Source organism: Etheostoma spectabile, chromosome 4 (genome assembly GCF_008692095.1).
Source record: "Etheostoma spectabile isolate EspeVRDwgs_2016 chromosome 4, UIUC_Espe_1.0, whole genome shotgun sequence".
Classification (NCBI taxonomy): domain Eukaryota; kingdom Metazoa; phylum Chordata; class Actinopteri; order Perciformes; family Percidae; genus Etheostoma; species Etheostoma spectabile.
Window position 1 is genome coordinate 17,255,609 of NC_045736.1, and position 19,252 is coordinate 17,274,860.

The following is a 19,252-nucleotide window of genomic DNA, read 5'->3' on the forward strand; positions in this document are numbered from 1 at the left end:
GAGTATGCATGCATTTACATGTAAAGGGGAGGGTTTCATTTAAAAACTGGGGATAATATGATCATATATGCAGTGTTGTCATTTTGAGGTTTTTGTAGTTTTATTGAGATGATTGATTGCAAGACACGCTTTATTCTGAAAATAAATAACCGGAAGTTGTATTTATTTCTGGCTGGCGAAGATCATGGATGTATTAAGAGGAGATACGTAGCTAAAGTTACCGCTATTTGACAGTTTCTACCTTGACTCTTCTGTTATTAAAGTCCCGTATTTTAGCTTTAAATCCACAAGACTTTAGCACGAGGAGGTAACGATTACTGTGTTACTTTCACCATCACTTCCGCTTCTCTTTGGCGGAAACTGCGAGTTTACTTTAGGTGACAGGCTGCGGTGTGACCTGCCGAAGTCTACTTAAATTGTCTCTAACATGGTTTACAGCAAAGAGACTGAAACTGAGCCTCGTATCTACGGTTTTACCAGAACAGCTTCCGCCGTGCTGACCCACTTTATCTGCATCGCCTTCACTGTGTTCATCGCAGTTCTGTCTCGACCGGGTACCAGTGAGTGCTCTTATTCAAACATCTCCCTGATGGCAGTCAGTTACTAGATACCTTCTGTTAATTTGAGCTAATCTGTTTGTTTTTATTTTAGGTTGGTTTTCCTGGCATCCCTTCTTCATGACACTAGCTGTAAGTTAAAAGCTTTCATAATGAATATTTTCGGGTGTAAACACAGAAATAAGTTAATTCAAAGATTTCAATTCTCATTTTTAGATCTGAAACATTCAGTTAATCAGTTGGTAATGCAGTAGTAAAATAGTTAGCAACTAATTTGTTACCTGTGAATTGTTTAAGACATTTATTAGAAAAAACGCTAACCATTCACAGTACTAACTTCTCAAACGTTCAATTTGGATTTGTTAACTTATTGGGCTTTTTACACCAACAGATGAATAACAATTAAAATACTTGTGAGTAGCAGCCCCATTTAATTGTTTTCCTTTCCTACTAGTTCTCCTTCTTCATGACAGAAGCCATACTCCTGTTTTCCCCGTATGGCTCCCCCATCAAAAGATTTCCACACAAGACAAAAGGTCGTGTTCACTGGGTCTTGCAGTGCCTCTGTGTGTCCTGTGCAGTCCTGGGTCTGACAGCCATCTCTTACAACAAACACCTAAACGGTAAACCCCACTTCACCTCGTGGCACGGTCTGCTGGGCCTGCTCACAGTGTGTGTGGTCGGGCTGCAGTCCTTGGCGGCTGTGCCTCTCATCTACCACTCTCTGGCCAAAGGCTGGTCCCTGGCCAAACTCAAACGGTACCACGCAGCGTCTGGACTCGTCACATACCTGCTGGGCAGTGCCAGCCTCCTCCTCGGCCTGAGTTCTGCTTGGTTCACTGCATCTGCCTGGGAATACACCTGGTACCTGTCAGCACTCTGTATTGCTCTCAATGCCCTCGTCATAATGAACCAAGTCAGCAGTGCTTACACGGCTAAAAAACGGTTGCAGTACTGATGGAAGTCACAGTATTGACACTTTAACACTCACTGAATACTTACATCATGTTTGCCTCAGATATTTCATTTTAGTTGCATGCAATCAGTTTGATTTGCCTCTGAAGTTATTGTCATATTATTAAGCACCATTGCCAAATGTGAATAATATAACATTTTTCTTGCCTTTTTTTAAATGGTACACACAGCACCATTGAGTACACTGAGGTCATGTCTGCTGTATTTCTTTTCCAGGAATTTGGGTTGGTTTGACAATTACACTCATATTCCGCACATTGGGCTTTAAGTTGTGATCAAATAATTCCAAAGTGAAGAACATTCTTATCAGCCTCTTCTCTTCTTTGTGTTTACTGTTAATTACCAAATGCTTGCATGCTAGCATGCTTAACTAAACTGGTGACCATGGTAAACATTACACCTGCTAAAAATCAGTATGTACGCATGCTAGCACTAGCGTTCTACTAAGCATCACTGTGCAGCCTCAGAGCTGCTAGCATGGCTGTAGACTCTGTTTTTGACAAAATGGCTTGATATGTTATTTTTAGTCACAGCAATTCAATTAAATAAGAAATAAAGTGGTTGAATATTCTTACTGGTATTGCAAACCATGCAGTATGAAGGTTTTGACAGAAGTCAGACCATAATATTGGAATATCAGATACAATTTGCAGAAAACTAGTTAAATATAAAACAAATGCCTTTGATTACTTTTGTAGCAACATGTTTGAATACAATACAATGAATCATATTAAAGATATGTTGTGAATTAAAAGCATTTGTAAATGATTCACACTGCAATAGAAGAGTGTTTTATTGTTAAAATAACATTGATAACACAGTCATATTTTGCTTCGATCTAGGCTGCATGTATGAAATTCTTACTGGATCAGCCATCAATGGGTCAAAGTGAACAAACGATTAAAAAAATGTAGTTGCAAAAACAATGTATTTCCATCATAAATACATTTCAAACGCTTACATTAAAGGAAGGGAATCAACTGCCAGGCCAGAAAACACCAATAAGAAGTTATATAAAAAATAAAAAATTGAAATATTTGCATGAAACAAAAATGCACACAACTGGCAAGAAATGGCAGACCAGGTTTTGTTTTATAAACTGATGATTCACAAGATTCAAATGCAAAGTGTTTCCAACGGACTGAGAATAAAGACAATTCAGTTCACAAGCAGATATGATCTTTTTTCAAAGAGCCAGCTCTACCTCCAAATCTGAAACCAACCAGCCCAAGTTCCCAAGACCCGCTGAAGAAAACTGGAGACATCCTTGATGATAGAAACATAGCAACCGGAACAACAACAGGGAAGGAGCTAGTAACTAACAAAAAGTGAACAGTACTCTAGACTGTGGGAACAAAAGATCAAGAAAACGTCTCTACCAAAAATTGTCTCAGGTTATCCAGTGTTACAGTCTACATACCTTGAGGTGACCTCACAACACAGAAACACAAGGCTACAGGGAACAGCAAAGGCCTAAACTCCCTAAAGCACCGCAGACTCACACCGACTGACACTACTGACGGAAGCTACTTACGCTGCACAGCTTTTAAAGACACACCTCTGTGAAAAGCTACCACATGTTGGCACCGTCAGTTTGGTAAGGCCACCACCGGTCCACCACCGGTCCACAGTCATGCTCGATATCTGTTTTAATGGTTGGTGGCTTTGTTGACTTAAAGTTTTAAACACGCTGCGTGAATGCAGTGTTTTCTACAGTTTAGGTAATAGATTTGTTCTCAGCGAGGTTCTAAAAATAATCCATTAGAAAATAAAGAGTCAAAACTACATGTAGGGTGTAGGCTGACTGATGGTGGAGGACACTCCAGTGAAAACTGCAACAAGAGGTGGATGATTTAGCAACATTAAACCTTGCTTTGTGCTCTTTTTAGCTTTCAGACTGAATCTGCCCAATGCTTGTGTTTTGAGTTAGACACTGACTGTCTGAATACTCAGTAGTTCCAACAGATTTTTAAAAGGGATGTACTAAGATAAATGCTAAGAATGAAGACCCCTTTGTGTTATTTAAGGCGAAAAATTAAAGAACACAGTCCGAATCCATGTCCCAGCCCGTTTTATGAAAGGCTAAGAAAGTACATTCATTTGGGGGGGAGAAGAAGAGAAATTATAAAGCTGAACATACATTTGTTTCCCCAGCATCAATGCAAAAGCACGTTTATCATCATGATAGTCACTGTAATAATAAACCATCTTTCTACAAACAAAATCTACACACTGCACAGTATTGCAATATAAACAATGATAATGACTGCTATTTACAAAGTATCAACATGTTCAGTTATAGTATCACACATAATATCCTTTCAACAGGGGATGCTACAATGTCTATCAAATTGCTAAAGACTAAAATATGCTCTGAAAGCCTAAGATTCTGTTATTAAAGGTAAGCCTCGAAGAATTTTCTCTAAAGTTATTGTCTGGTGGATTTTAACAACGTTCTGTAGGCGCTGTGAGTTAGTTATTGTACTATGTAGCTTACCAGTATTATTTACTAGAACCATGCTGAAATAAAATTTGTATATTTGTGTTCAGCAGGTGAGAACTACGGAAACATCAACTTTTGGTTTGCACTAGACTGTTTCACAGTAATACATCATGAGACAATCCAACATGAAGCAGTTTTTCCTCACATTATTCCACCTGCATTCAGGGAGAAAGAAAATTAACAGCACGGTGAGGCCTTGTTTTAAAGTGTAGCAGGAGATGCTGTGGTTAAAAAGACCCCAAAAATGGCAGCTGGTCCCCGAACAACAATGATCTGTTCCTACTACTCCGATGCTCCAGCTGAACGAGTATAAGATATTCAGCATAACGATTTGTTACTCTGACTGTGTACAGTCATTAAGGTAATAGTTGATTCTCTCAGTTGCAGGTGAGAGTGAGAGTCTGTGTGTGTGTGTGTGTGTGTGTGTGTGTGTGTGTGGTTTAATGAGAACATTAGGAATGGGAACACAGTTAATTTCACTGGTAAACATGTGAATGATATAAACTGTTTTAATAGCTAGTCTAACAACAAGGCCGAAACACATTTAACTTATCACAATCTTTTCCAACTTCACAGTATGTGTTCAGGATTGAAATTGATTTAGAAAAAATTTAGATGACCAGCCACATCCTTGTTGAATTTTCCCTTGTTTCTCTTTCTCTACTCTCATTCATTCTGATGCGCTCAAACAATAAGAATATAACAATGCATCTGGCCTTCAATTATCAATCCATAGGTTAGGGTAGATACTGTAACAGAATCAATTTTGTTGATTTAGTAAATGCGTAATCATTCCCGTCCCTAATGTAAATTATGTGTGAAACTGCCTCTCCAGGACTTGAGTCTCTACTGTCCTGTCACCTCTATTACATCATCATCAGAACTACTGCCTCCGTTCTCCGTACTTTGATGTATGTCTGGTTGGGTCAGAGCTGCCCCCAACAGACTTGAAGTGGGATTGTTGAAATGGGAGAGGAAACTGGATGCAGTAGTGCTGGAGTTAGGCGTTGGGAATCCCCCTGACCCAGAGAGGAGAGAGGTGGGGAACATCCTCGGCTCAGAGAGCAGCGACGGACTGTAATTAAGAGGGAAGCCTGACGAAAGCAGGCCAGCCATGTTGGGAGTCATCAAGTACGAAGGCAGTGAACCTGACGCCAGGGAGGAAGAGGTTGCTGCAGAGGGTGCAGATGACATGGGGATGGTGGTGGAAGCAGAGGAGAAAACAGCAGACAGAGAGGACGAGGAGGGGGTGGGAAGGTGTCCTGTTGCAGACTGTCTCAGTAGGTCCGAGCCTGCAGAGGGGAACATGGTCTGTAGGTCAGCCAGTGTTTGTCCTGGTGTCTGAAGGAATGACGATCCACCACTACCATCCATCAGAAGTGGATGACTTATGTGACCTAGGTTTCCCAGTAGTGAGGTCGTGTTCAGACCCACAGGGGGAAAACTGAGCCCACTGGAGCCCATTGACAGTCCAGGGAAACGTGTTGCAGCAGAAGCGCGTTTTCCTCCTATTTGTGTTTGCCATGGCTTTCAGTACTCCTGCGCTTGCTGCCTCGCATCTCTAAAGCTGAGCTCAAGAGGTCTTCACTGAGTTGCCTACTGAGGTCAGCAGTCTGATTGTTTTGCGTACTGCCTTCATCTCCTGCTGGTACAGCCAACATTTCTGACGGTGACGGCAACTCATTCCCCATGCCCGCGGTGACATCACTTGTGGATGCAGCGTAGCGGCTGAACTCTCTGAGAATCTCAGAGTTTAAGGGAGAGGAGGGCTGCTGCTCCCCGTTGGGGGAGCCCTGCTGTTGATCCACAGGCGATGAACAGCCATTACTGAGTGGGTGGATCAGGGAAGCATGGGTGTCTGTGGAGGAGAGAGAAATGCAATAATATGACTATAAAGCAACACCCACACACCTTGCTTTGTCTCCTTTGTGGTGCCGGGAACAAAATCCCCAGAAATAAATCCATTTCCAAAGAAGCTGTGTGTGTGTGTAGGATTTTTTCTTTGGAGAGAGAAATGCAGTCATAATGTCAGGAGACATGTAAAGTGTTTCTGCCTCTGAATAATCTATTCTTGAAAGGTCAATCCTGGAAATAAGGTGTAGCCAAATGTGTACATATAACATTAAAAAAACAATTAACCAAATCCCTGCACAAATGATTAGCAGTGATTCCTCATTGTTTCCTCCTTTAAGTCCAGACTAAGGGTCCAGCACCCAAATACCTCCAACTTGATTATGTCTTTCATCAGACCCCCACACCTCCTAGAAGGCCTTTAAAACCACATCTCCAGTTTGTAAGGCAGGTTTTCTGTTATACTTTCAACCAAAACTGAGATGACCTTTATGTTATCATCCAAGTTATTTAATCAGACTTCTTAAAAGTTTCCTGCAGAGCCACAGAAGACAGTATACAACTGTTGTCAAGGGTTGTATAGTACTTCTCATGAAGACTAAGATGAACTGCATGTGTAAAAGAACACTGCCCAACATTGAACGAGTTGTTTGGAAAGCTGTAATGCAAAAATATGCAGCAGGAACCAAGAATAATAAAGATGTGTTTATACCTCTTGCAGTTGCAGAGCCCCCGACTGCTGGCCTACTGATCTTTCCAGAACGAATAGCAAAAATCCTTCCATCATTTGTCCTAATGTAGGTACCTGCGGTGGAGAAAACATCAAGTGATGGAGGCAGTGACTTTAAGTGCTTTGTAGCTAGAGAGCAATTATTGCATTGTTGCACCTTTTGACTACCTTTTGATCCTCTGATAACATGGATGCTCTCCCCTGCACTAATTCGAGCTTGAACATCTGTTGTGCTGTTGGCTCCTGGGATTACAATATCTGGAGATCCGGACAAAAAGGCAGATGTTATTGTCTGCTCATTACATTTCTAAGACATTATTAATTCCTCCAGAGATGGACAGTAACAAAATACATTTACTTACATTACTGTATTGAGTAGTTTTGTTGTGTATTTTGTATTTTTCAAGTAGTTTTTAAAATCGGTAATTTAAAATGTACTTGATTACATTTTTAAAAAGATATTTCTGGGCATTTTCAGCTTTTATTTTTGACAGGACAGCTGAAGATATGAAAGGGGAGAGAGAGGGAGAATAACATGCAATAAAGGGCTGCAGGTCAGAGTCGAACCCGGGTGTGAACCTCTATACATGGACGGCAGCTCTACCAACTGAGCTATCTGGCCTCCCGTACTTGATTACGTTTGGATTAATAATAAATATCAGTATATTTTGCTACGTTACAAATCCCATTGACTAGTGAAAACCGTAAGGAAGAAAAAAAAAAAAAGAAAAAAAGATGGCGGTGGATCTGCTAAGCAACGACGGTTCAGAAACTGTTTCAGTAGAAATGCTAGCTAAAATATCAAATTCTGCTGCCCAAAACATTGAAAATCCTTGGCCACATTTGAAAGACTGTTTTTCTTTTTTTTAAAGATTATTTCTTTGGGGCTTTTCCCCTTTATTTCAGAGTGACAGTGGATAGACAGGAAAGGTGGGGGAGAGATGGGGGATGACACGCAGCAAAGGGCCGCCGGTCGGATTCAATCCCAGCCTTTAAAGGCCTCAGCCTACATGGGGTGCACGCTCTTACTGGCTGCCCCGAAAGACTGTTTTTCATTTAACTTTAAGAGGGCCAATAGTATCATCATGCAACACCAGATGTGCCTGCCAGAGGTGACTGAACTGGCAGCATTCAATTACTCCACATCTAATCTGCGGAGCATGTTTTGGTAAGTATTTGTGCATTGGTACTTCAAATTAAGTTTTCATGACTAATAGCAAATTCCCAATTGTAAAGATTTGTCTTTAATTAAAAATAAAATAGTTTTGGATTCATGAATCCTTGTCCTATTTTCACAACATGGGAGAGACCCCCCCGCCCAGTTTTACAGTTTTTTTTGTGTAACTAAGTAACTTTACTGTACATTTTAAATAAACTACTTCTTACTTTTACATGGGTAATTTTTCAAATAGGTTATTTCACTTGCACTTGAGTAATATTTTATCAACGTATTGGTACTTTTACTTGAGAACAATATTTTAGTACTTTTTCCACCTCTTCATTTTTCTTCTCTTTAAAAGATTAAATGGTCAATTCAAAATATAACATTTCAGAGTTGGTATTTTCAATGATTTAAGCATTCACAAATATTACACATTACCAGTTGTGGTGACGATCCTCTGTACGTAAACTCCAGCTTTCTGCAGGAAGTTGACAGGCAGGCTGCCGGCAGAGCCAGCCATGCCCATGCCGACCTGGCGAGGCATCATGGGGATCGGGGTTGACTGAATGGGCCTGACACTTGCCACAGGCTTGTCATCTGGTCGTGCCATGGGACGCCTGAAAATTTGAGGGCTGAACTCATGAGACGATCACACACATAACAGGCGTTTCTAGTATGATGGGAAATATCTTAAAAAAAAAAAAAAAAAAAAGAAGAAAAAAAAGAGAAATTCATGTAGAGCTACAACATCAAACAAACCAACAAATTTGATGATTTTATTTTTGGACCTTTGCTTTTGCCAATAAGCAAGGTAGGCCATCATTTTCAGATTTTGGTGGAGGTAAGAGTAAATTGTAGCGCATTGCAAGAATATCTGGAAAACACTGCTGGTTAGTTTGTGGTTCTAGCTGTTGAGCTGAGCTATTAAGGAAAAGGGCTAACTGTTTACAGTAAAACAAACCATAAGCATCTGTTCGCCACCGTGCAAACAATTAAATGAGATACCCAAAGGCAGGGCAAGCCCAAACATGCAGTTTGACACCCACCAGCCGCGTTGGTTAAAAGCAGGTATGTTTGTGAGCGTCTGATCACTGGTTGGGTAATAGGGGGCATATGATGGGCGAGAGTAGGGCACCGAGGCTCGTTTCTCATCCTCATAGCTCTTCTTGGCGGCTCTCTTCTCTGCTTTGGTCAGTTTTGACTCCTTCCGGTCCACCAGCAGAGACTCGTGATGAAAAGGTTGCTAAGGAGCCAAATGAAAAGGGGGTTCATTTTATTACAGATCAACCGTCAGATTGGACATGCAAGAGGCAGGTTTATCTTATTTATTTGCCCACAGACAGACTTCAGCCCTACGTAAAATGGGGAAATGTAATGGTTACTAGAATTTCTGTGTGTATGGATTCTTGTTTCTTTCGGTAAGTACTGAGGCATTCAGAAGTTTGTGTTTCTGCAGCCCAAACCAATGGCAATCTCGACATAAAGTAAACATATACTAAAAACACACTGGAGCATCAAAACAGTCTCAGTAGCACTCACCAGAAAGCCAATACTTGTGCCACTGTTAGGGTTAAGTTTTCAAATAGCTAAATTAAAAAAAATCAAACCACAAAATCTGCCTTATTTGTAGGGATGAGCGAGTACAGCATTATCTGTATCTGTATCCGTTTACCACATGAATTATCTGTATCCGGATCCGTACTCGGACTGGGCGGAAGTGGTCAGATTTAACCAGGAAGTGGGTCGGGTTCTCTTGAAATGTGCGGGGCTTTAACCGGTATGTTATTTAAGCATGCAATTGATATGAGTTGATCAAAAATTTTTATATTTATTGCTGATTTGAAAACTATTTACATAAGAGCATCAAGCTTCAGATCAATGGTGTTGTCATGGTAACAAACAAACTATATACAGAACGTTTTGCAACAAGAAATTCAACACATGCAGTTGCAATTATGAAGTAAAATGTAATGAACAAGAGTTTTCATACTCAATATAACTTTCTTTTTTTAACTTTTTATTTTTGTATGATCAGTGTGATTTTTTGTTTTTGGTTCTTTTTAATTTTTTTAATTTTTGTATTTCTTTTATTTTTACACACAAGGTGTGTGTGTGTGGTGTGGTGTGTGTGTGGTGTGTGTGTGTGTGTGTGTGTGTGTGTGTGTGTTGTGTGTGGTGTGTGTGTGTGTAAGTAAAGGAGAGACACAGAGAGAGAGGGGCAGCTGACAGAAAAAATAAATAAAAATCTCCGATGGCAGAGATGCAACGGGAGTTGCATTTAAAACAAGCAGCACGTCTGAAACCCCACGAGCCCAGAAATCTACTGGTAGGCCTACTATGTAAGGACTACAAACCCCACGTTCACCAGAAATCTACTGGTTACTATGTCTGTAAGTAGGCCTACTATAAACCGAAGTTAAAAACAAACCTGAAGAAACCCTAAACGTTAACGGAACAGATCCGCAGACCGAATTCACTGAAGTAGCGGGAGCGAGCGAGAGCGAGCGAGAGAGAGAGAAAGAGAGAGCGAGAGAGAGAGCACATTTCTCCTTGTTCTATGTGTGTGTGAATGATCCGAGCGGGTTTGTAGGGGGGGGGGGCGCTGTGATTATCACAGAACGCTGCGCGGCCAGTTGAGGAGTTGTATTCAATCCGAGCACGGATATTGACTCGTATTACTCGGATAATACTTGTACTCGGCAAAAGTGCTTTATCCGTACCGGATACTCGTTTCAGCCGGATACTCGGATCACCCCTACTTATTTGCATCTAGTCTAGGCTTGGTTCAAGTAGTCATGCAACTGTACCTTGGTGATGAGGTGTGGATAAAGCTGACAAGCTGTATGCATCACTACTTCAAATTCCCCCTTGGATTCCAGAGAGATTTTGTCAGGTTCTTCTTCCACAAAATGCAGCAACGACTCCACTTCCTTACGCGTGAAGTTCAGCACTGGGTTCAGGTCATCAACCACGCGGTCTTTAAACAAACACACAAGCACAACATCGTAAGACTTGATATTATTCAGGTAGATGTTAATTACTGCCCACATTTGATCCGGTTAAGTTTGTGCTAATAGTACATGGTTAAGGACTTAATAACAGTCCACTGACACAATTATATCAATATTTATTCAAGAATTACTAGTGAAACCATTAATTTAAGTAAATGACCAACTTTAACTGATATTGACTACACGTTAACATGTAACTAGTAATAGCTGGGTCTGTCTGCTTTATGAAACAGACCCCTATAGTACTGATTGGATAATAAAAAAGGGATTGTGCAAATACAATATAAATGCAATGTCTAACAAACACAAGGTTCACATGTACCAATCTCTTACCAGACATGCCCTGTTTGGAGACCTGTCTGTCATAGATCTTCTTCTCCAAGGTGAAATCACAGACAAGGCGGTAAATGTAGCAGGGTTTCCTTTGACCATAGCGGTACACCCTACACACCGCTTGAGCATCATGGCATGGGTTCCAGGAGGCATCAAACACAACAACACGGTTGGCCCCAATCAGATTTACCCCCAAGCAGCCCGCTCTAAAAAGGAACACAGCAAATTATTCTGCCAGTGTTCCCAGGAAATGTGACAATTATTAGAAAATAGAGAGCAGAGACACATACCTTGTTGAAAGAAGAAAGACCCATGTTGTGTTGTTTTCTGGGTCATTAAACTGATTTATAAGTCGCTCTCTTTCTGAGGCAGAAGTACTCCCATCCAGTCCTGTAGAGAGACATACATCATCTCTCAACACTGAAACACCTGAACGCACTTTACCTCACAGTGTATCATCGTAATATATTTCATTGAATACTTAAGACAAGATAAAGCTGGGATATTTTTAATGATGGATATTTCTATTAGTTCTTCTTAAAGAAGTCTTTTTTTTATCCTGGCAGAGCAGTAAAAAAAAAAAATATATATATATATATATGTCACTAAGAGTGAAATTACATCATGACATGACACAGTCATGACACATACATGACACTTAAACGCTAACCTTAATTTGTCATGACAAAACCGAATGAAAATTACTAAAAGAAGCATTGTCATAAACATGTATAACTGTTTACAATGTTTTATGACATGTTCATGGCAGTGTCATGTCACTCTTATGTAGATACCTACAAGTAAAGTGTAACCAAAAAAAAAAAAAACTGTTCCAAACATCTATGTCAAATTCCAAATATTGCTCTTCAACTTCTTTCAAGAGCAAAGTGTAAAGACAAATGATCAAATTGAAGAACTTGAGAATTGCAGCCAGTGATACAAAAACAATAATCACAACTTTGTTGCTACAGTGGTGGTGACCACAATTCCTGCAGAGCTGCTGGGTTGGAAGAGAGAGAAGAGCGAGCACAGATCGGATGACTCACTGTAGTAATTGAGGTTGCGAACCCAGTTTTGGCTCTGGGCGTCAGAGGAGGCGATGCCTTTCGGCATAGGTCTCTTTGATAAGAAGTCCTCAATGACTGTCAGGGTGGACAAACTTTGGCTAGTGGGTACGGAGCAGAAACAGATAATAAGGAGTAAGAAAAGAAAGTGCAATATAGTATGAAATAATTCAACATTTGTATGAAATAAACCTGAGTTTAAGTGATTGCAGTTTTGTGGGGGACCGGTATACTCAAAGTTCAGACTTACAATTAATTTTTTTTAATAGTCACAGACAGTACTGCTGTACGCACATGAATGGCTACAAGCAACAATGCATTTTGTTTCATTAAAGGTCATAAATTTTGGTTAAATGTGAAATTCCTGCTTACAAGAGTAACTTGAAAGAGAAGCAGAAACCCCTCATGAGATATAGGAGGATTATAATATTAATTTCCTACAGTTTGTAAAAAGCTCTGAAAGCTCCAAATAAGTCTGAGTAATTAGCAGAAATGCAAAGTCTGTCTACCTCCTTTCTAATCCGCTTATCGGTGGATTTGTGTTTAATGCAATATGTGTGGACTTACCTAAAGACCAAAATCTTGTCTCTCCTTCCTACACTGTCATCAATCAAATGAAAGAGCAGAATCATCTTGGCAGAGTTCTCCAGAACTCCTGTGCTGTAGTTAGACATTATGCCCTTTGCCTGAAACATAGAAATGTGGAATAAAAAAAAAAATGAATTAAAGCTTCATTAAAATAAAAGGCAGCGCAACTTCAGGCCTGGTGGAACGAAACAGACCCCTAGACAGACAGATTTTAACAATCTACGTGAACGGCGTGAAGCGTCTAGCGCAGGTGGGTTTAAGGGCGTGTACAAATCCATTTTTGCTAGTTTAACTGCAGAAAAAAAAGGTCTGTGCCCCGAGCGCATGGTTCAAAAGGGTTGTACTTAGTGTCTTAATTAATCATGTGTGATTTGGCGTAACATGCACATTTTACTAATGCGCTGTTAAAATAACAATGAAATTCTGCATTGTTGACTTTAGACCAGATTTTTGTTGGTCAATGGCTCAATCACTTTCCACTGTCTCAAGATAGCATTAAGGCCAGAATGCACCTGAACACACCTCCCAGTAAGACCAGCATGACCTTGGGCACATAGGCGGGCGCAGGTGCATTCACTATTTAAAAGGCGTCGATCTTAAACTAGCAAAGACTTTTGCGTCAGGCTTTGCTTTTGCGCTGTGCTGCCCTAAATGTTGGTATAGTGGACATATCAACACTAAACAAAGAAGGATATTTCAATATTTAAGACTTTACTCATTTGGTGCTTGAGGTCTGAAACAAAACAAGTAGACTATTTTAACTGTATTTGTTACGTAAACTGAGCCGTGAAAAAAATATGACATACCCATTCATATGTGATGACTTGATTGGTTCTTTCCTGAGAGTGATTGAGTGGTGGCAGGGTGTTGTTGCCTTTACTGTTGCTTGAGTCGGTCACTTTGGCTTTGAGGCCAGAACCTGGTGCAGGGCAGCGGGGGTTACTGGTAGAAGTAATGTCATCGAGGTCCAGGTCCTGCTCGTTTGCCTGATTCTCCTTCTGCAGGGCTTCATAAAGGACGTCTGGGTGATTCCAGATCTGGAGGGATCCAGAAAAAAAAAGAAAAAGGAGGCTTACCTGATCAAACATTAACCTGATTCCTCAGTAATGTATCTCTGGAGAACAGGTCGGGCTGGCCCTGCAGTACAAAAGGTTTCTACCTAACAGCAAGAAAAACAGTCTCACCTTGCAGCAGACACAGAAGGCTTTGAGTGGGTTTAGACCCAGCCAGCCACTGTTCCCTGCTTCTCGAAAGCGTCTCATGAACTCGGTATACAGCGCCCTCTGAATGGGAGAGAGTCGCACCAAGATCACATGCTCCTCCTTGGAGGGGAGCTGGTCTCGCAGCACATCGTGACCTCGTCTGTAACCCCCAAAAAGCACCACAGAGAGCATTTACGGGTAAGCATCATCCAGGCTACTATGTTTTTTCTTCATGATATCAAATTTCTAAATCCAACACTGACAGAAAGTTTACCTCTGGACAAACCCTTCCAGCAGGCTGTGCAGCACATGGCTGCGGTAGCGCATCAAGCGGACATCTTGAGGTGTGCTGTCCACGCACTGCCCGTTCAGAATGGGCCGCTCAAACATGTTGCTGAACTCCTGACGTGTACCTAAAAAGTCGGGCCTAACAAAGTCCACCATGCACCAGTATTCAATTAGGTTGTTCTGCAACGGGTAACCGGTCAGGACTACTCTGCGTCGGGAGCGGATGTTTTTCAGAGCCTGTGATGTGCTGGCATGGTAGTTTTTAATACGATGACCCTCGTCACATATCACCACATCTGGGCCAGGCCGCGCTATGGCCCGTTCAATACCTAAAAAGAGAAAGTAAGAAAAGTAATTTACATGTAATGCCTTTCTTTAGGATATGAAAAGGAAGAGAGAGGGGGAATGACATGTAGCAATTCCAACCTGCGGTCACTGCGTTGAAGACTGAGCTTCTGTATGTAGGCGCCTGCTCTACCAGGCGAGCTACCCGGGCGCCTCATTTGAGTTTTTAATGGCACACACACAACTTTGTTTAGGGCACTGCTCCCATAACCTCATGACTTTTGCTTACCTTTCATGAGTTCCTGCTGTCTGTCTTCTTCGTCCAGGTCAATGATGATTGGTCCTGCGGGCTTCTTTGATTTCCTCTTCTTGCCCATCACAAAGCTTTTCTTCATAGACAGTAGGCGGTACATCTCATAACCCATCAGCAACACCCCTCCATCTCTGGACCAGTGCTCCACAACTTTGGCCCTGGCCAGCGTCGTCCTGCAGGTCACACATTCAATGTGATTAACAGCTCAAATGACAATGAATGCTTAATCTGGCACACAACATGGCATGTTACATACTTATGCTCATCGTTGAGAATGTGAACTTTGAATGTGCGGCCGGTGAGAACTGCAGGGTCAGTGTCAGGGGAAAGGGATTCTTGTGGTGGAAGCCAGAGGTTAAACTCTGTCAGCCAGTTCTGAAGTGTGTTCACCTTTTCACAAAGGACACAAACATGTGAGAGGTTAATTTAATCAAAATAAGATAGTGACTTCAGGTAATATGAATGTGTACTCTACATCAATTCATCATATACACTTTGATTACTCACAGGAACAATGGCCAGCACAGTGTGAGCCTCAGTATTCTTCAGTAGGATGTCAGTGAAGGAAATGACCTGCAGTGTCTTGCCCAACCCCATGCTGTGAGCGAGGATGCAGCCAAAGCCACTGCTGGTCTTATACCTCTCCAGAGACTCAATGAGGTTATCATAGAGAAACCGGATTCCCCCAATCTTACAAATGATGAGACAAATGTTTGAGAGAAAACAAGCTGGACTGTGGGTTTCTGCTACTGAGCATTTATGGTTTGAGAGTTCAAGAGAAAGGGAGATGGTGGGTGTACCTGGTGAGGTTTGACGGCCTTGGCTAGCTGTGGAGCGAGGTATATGTCTTTCTCCTCTGCAGGGTGACTGATATTAACCAGCACTTGACCCTGGGCATCAGGCAGATTCATGGCGTCGTTGATGTGTGCCCCACTGCTCTCCTCTGAGGAGGCAGTACCTTCAGCATCGTCATCAGCAGACTCGCTGCTTATCTGCAGGGCGTCCTCGTCCCCAGAACTAAGCTCAATTATATCTGAGTCATCATAGGAGAAGTGAACACTGTGTGAGAGCTTGCCAATGTATACATAGTATGAAATATCTCAGGGGGATAGCATCAAAGTTAGAAGTATTATATATCTTACCATCTCGAATGGCAAGTGAAGGCAGCTTGGGGTCCACCTTTTCATCTTCATCACCACTGCTGTCCAGACAGATCACATCTTGCTTGCTCAGGAGAGCAGGAACCAAGTGAGATACTTCTAAAATTGAAGCAGTGTCGACTTTTGGAGAGATGGGAAGGTATTTGAAAATAAGATAGAAAGTACACAAAAAGAAATGTCAAACTTTAAGTATGACTGGAAGGTGCAGCTTCACTGATAGAGGCAGACAGTCACCTAGCTGAGAGTCTGGGACAGTTGAGGCTGGTGTAGGGAAGTCCTTCCTCTGCTGCTCCAGGCGCTTCCGCCTGTCCATCTCCTCCTGTTGAGCAGCTTTGGTCCCCGCCTCCAGCTGATCCTCTTTCAGCAGCTTTCTGTTAGCATGCGCAAAAGGTTCAGTTTACATAAGACCGGTAAAATATTATGTAATATACCAGAGGAGCAATGTCAAGATAAATGTACCTGATATTCTTCCTCATGTGTGCAGGCTTAGATAGCTTGGAGCCTTTTGAAGACTTAGACGATTTGGTTAATTTAGAGGCTTTATGTTTCTTTGTTTTGCTGGAAGGTGGCTTGCTCTGGCTTGAGTTTTCTGGGCTGATTGGAGATTGAGAGCGAGAAGGGGGTCTGGAGGACGGGCGGGACCCGGGCTCCGACGGAGGCTCTGAGGACGGCTCTCCAGAGGTAGCTGAAGAGGAGTCCCGGCCATCCTGAGCTATTTCTGTCCTGCCCTGGGCACTCCCAGGCCGTTCTTGAGAGACAGAATAGACAGTAGTTCAGCTGATGTCTTCAAAGACTAGTTAACAAGCACCAATGTATTCTCTTTCTTTAGCATTTTCTGTGAATGCATTAGAGTAATAAGAGGCACAAGAAAAGTTCATTTGTCACTCACCACTATCATCTTCTTCATCATCTCCATCATTTTCATCCTCATCTTCCTCCACATCCTCATTGTCCTCCTCTTCCTCATTTTCCGAATACTCTTCTTCACTGTTTAAGGCTGGGCTCCAGGTCACTTTCTGAAATTGCCTCTTCAGACATGGCGTCAAACTATTACCTACACACCTTCATCAGGAGCTCTAAAATAATAAAAGACATCACATTTTAACATTACAAAAGGTAAACATAGTTATCTGACAATGACATTTTACGACCAAAATATTCGGTACTTTTAATTGACGAAATAGTTGTACTGTTAATCAATTGTCTGTCCATCTATTAATTGGTTTACAGTAATTCTTTAGCCACAAGACTACATTTGATTTAGGGAAAAAAAGTTACTAAATAGATATAGACAAATGTGTACACACACACACACACACACACACACACACACACACACACACACACACACACGGGAAGAAACTCCCCAATATATACTGTAAATCTGTTTAAATGTACTCATGAAATTTGAAAGTAACAACTGATCTGTGACCTTGTAAACCTCTTGGATTGGTAGACCTCAAACATGGCTGATATATAATCTGGGGCCAGACCATTTGGAGATTTGAATAACAGGTCCAAAATCTTGAAGTCACTTCTGTTCTCCAACAAAGCTGTTGGAGAACTGGGGGGATATGACTGAATTAATTGGCCTTATTAAAAGTAAGGGTCAACATTTTGAATGAGATATTGACACAACTGCGTAAGGAAGTCCAAAGATTATTTCAGTTTTTTTTATTTCAGTTGTGTCAAATTTTGTTTCCCCGTTAATTTATGTTACATGTTCATTCATGCTAACTTTATTCTAAATCAAGCCCTGACCCCAACCACGGAGGGCAACACTATTCGTAAAAGACTTCAAAACAAGAAAATGAATCCAATCTGCTGATAACACTTGCATGGACAAGTGTTTTAGAATCTGACAGGGACCGGAAACTAAATCCTTTAAAATATTCCTGAGATGATGGAAGGCTACCTGGATGATGCTGCTGCTAATATATGAACAAAAATAATGGTCAACATCAACAACAACGTGGGTTTTTTAACGTGGTGCTTTTAAACTATGCTCCTGAGAAATTGGGACTCAAAATATGGATAGACCCGATCCCCCTGATTCCTTGCTAATTTTGGCAAGAATATACAGAAAATTTGGTTTATCCAAATTAGGCTATTAAAGAATCCTAAAGTCCCCATACAGTATGTTTACATTTGTATATCAAACACCTAATGCCAGCAATGTGAGTCCATGTGTTTCTAATTTTATTTATTTATCTGAGAGGTCATACATAGATCAAGATTCGACTGTAAATGTTTAAATTACATTACAAGTGACGTGACATGATTTCACCCAAAGGCTTTTGAATCGAGGGTGGAGGCAGCTAGCAACGTTAGCACAAAGCTACCCATGCATCCTATCTATTATCATGTTGTTATTGTTGTTAATTAACGTTAAAATCAAACAGCTGTGGTTAGTTGGCTTAATGGGCTACCTAACTTAATGCACATAAATACTATTGTTTCTCAGACTGAGCAGGCAGACCACTATGCCAATTACACAACAATAAACGCAAATTCAAACGATAAAACCACGTAATTGTTGAACTGTTCATTGTCCATTAGTGACAGCAAAACAGGGTAGATGGCTGAAACTTGGGCTGGAGGAAAATTGACTGTTTTGTCGGCTGTCGCAGCAAGATAACAATCGTATATTGTTCAGGTGTAACGTTGACGTAGCTAACGCTAGCCTGAATTACAAACAGGCTAACATTGTCGTTAAGGTAAGACGCGCCAGTTGAACTTAAACATCGGGTTGTTGTTTGATCTTACCGTGTATGCGGCTTCACTGCACTCTTCAAGAAACCTCGCTGTGGATACAACGGCCAATAAATGAATTTGCACAGTAATGTGTAGCTAAATTAACGGATAAACGTTGCTAATTTCTAATTTTTCCAGTGTTACCATAAACACCGTCCCCGTAGAGGTAGCTCAAACTAAGTTCCGGTGTTATGAAAAGCCAAGCTAAAAAAACTCTTAATGTTCGCAGCACTTCATGTCCAACACTTCAAGTCCAAATTACTAGGCCTTTAAACGTAAAAAAAAAAAACCGCAGTGTTTTAAATACTAGGTATACACATTACATGTCTAGTACTGTTTGTATGTTTGGCTGGCATTAAACATGCCTTGATTTAATTATTTATTATGGTCATAGACTGTATATTTATAGTACATGATTATGGCACGTTCAGAAAGCACTGTGGAGCAGTTTAGGAGAAAAGTCGTGATTTTATGGA

At 41.2% G+C, this 19,252-nt stretch overlaps 2 protein-coding genes across 2 annotated transcripts; one reads left to right on the forward strand and one right to left on the reverse strand.

Moving 5' to 3' along the window:
- Positions 1-149: 149 nt before the first annotated feature.
- Positions 150-2,300, forward strand: cyb561d2 (cytochrome b561 family, member D2). Its single transcript, XM_032514075.1, has 4 exons — positions 150-560; positions 652-689; positions 1,012-1,557; positions 1,594-2,300. The coding sequence occupies exons 1-3, from the start codon at positions 428-430 to the stop codon at positions 1,513-1,515; spliced, it is 675 nt and encodes a 224-aa protein (XP_032369966.1). The 5' UTR covers positions 150-427; the 3' UTR covers positions 1,516-1,557; positions 1,594-2,300.
- Positions 2,301-17,093, reverse strand: rad54l2 (RAD54 like 2). Its single transcript, XM_032514064.1, is given in 23 exon segments — positions 2,301-5,555; positions 5,558-5,893; positions 6,599-6,691; positions 6,785-6,874; positions 8,217-8,395; positions 8,825-9,021; positions 10,586-10,755; positions 11,123-11,328; positions 11,413-11,512; positions 12,169-12,287; positions 12,754-12,872; positions 13,581-13,811; positions 13,959-14,136; positions 14,251-14,593; positions 14,839-15,035; positions 15,119-15,252; positions 15,370-15,552; positions 15,663-15,895; positions 16,005-16,142; positions 16,257-16,393; positions 16,482-16,770; positions 16,912-17,017; positions 17,019-17,093. Coding segments are annotated over 23 exon segments (4,494 nt in total). The 5' UTR covers positions 17,061-17,093; the 3' UTR covers positions 2,301-4,881.
- Between the last annotated feature and the right edge of the window lie 2,159 nt (positions 17,094-19,252).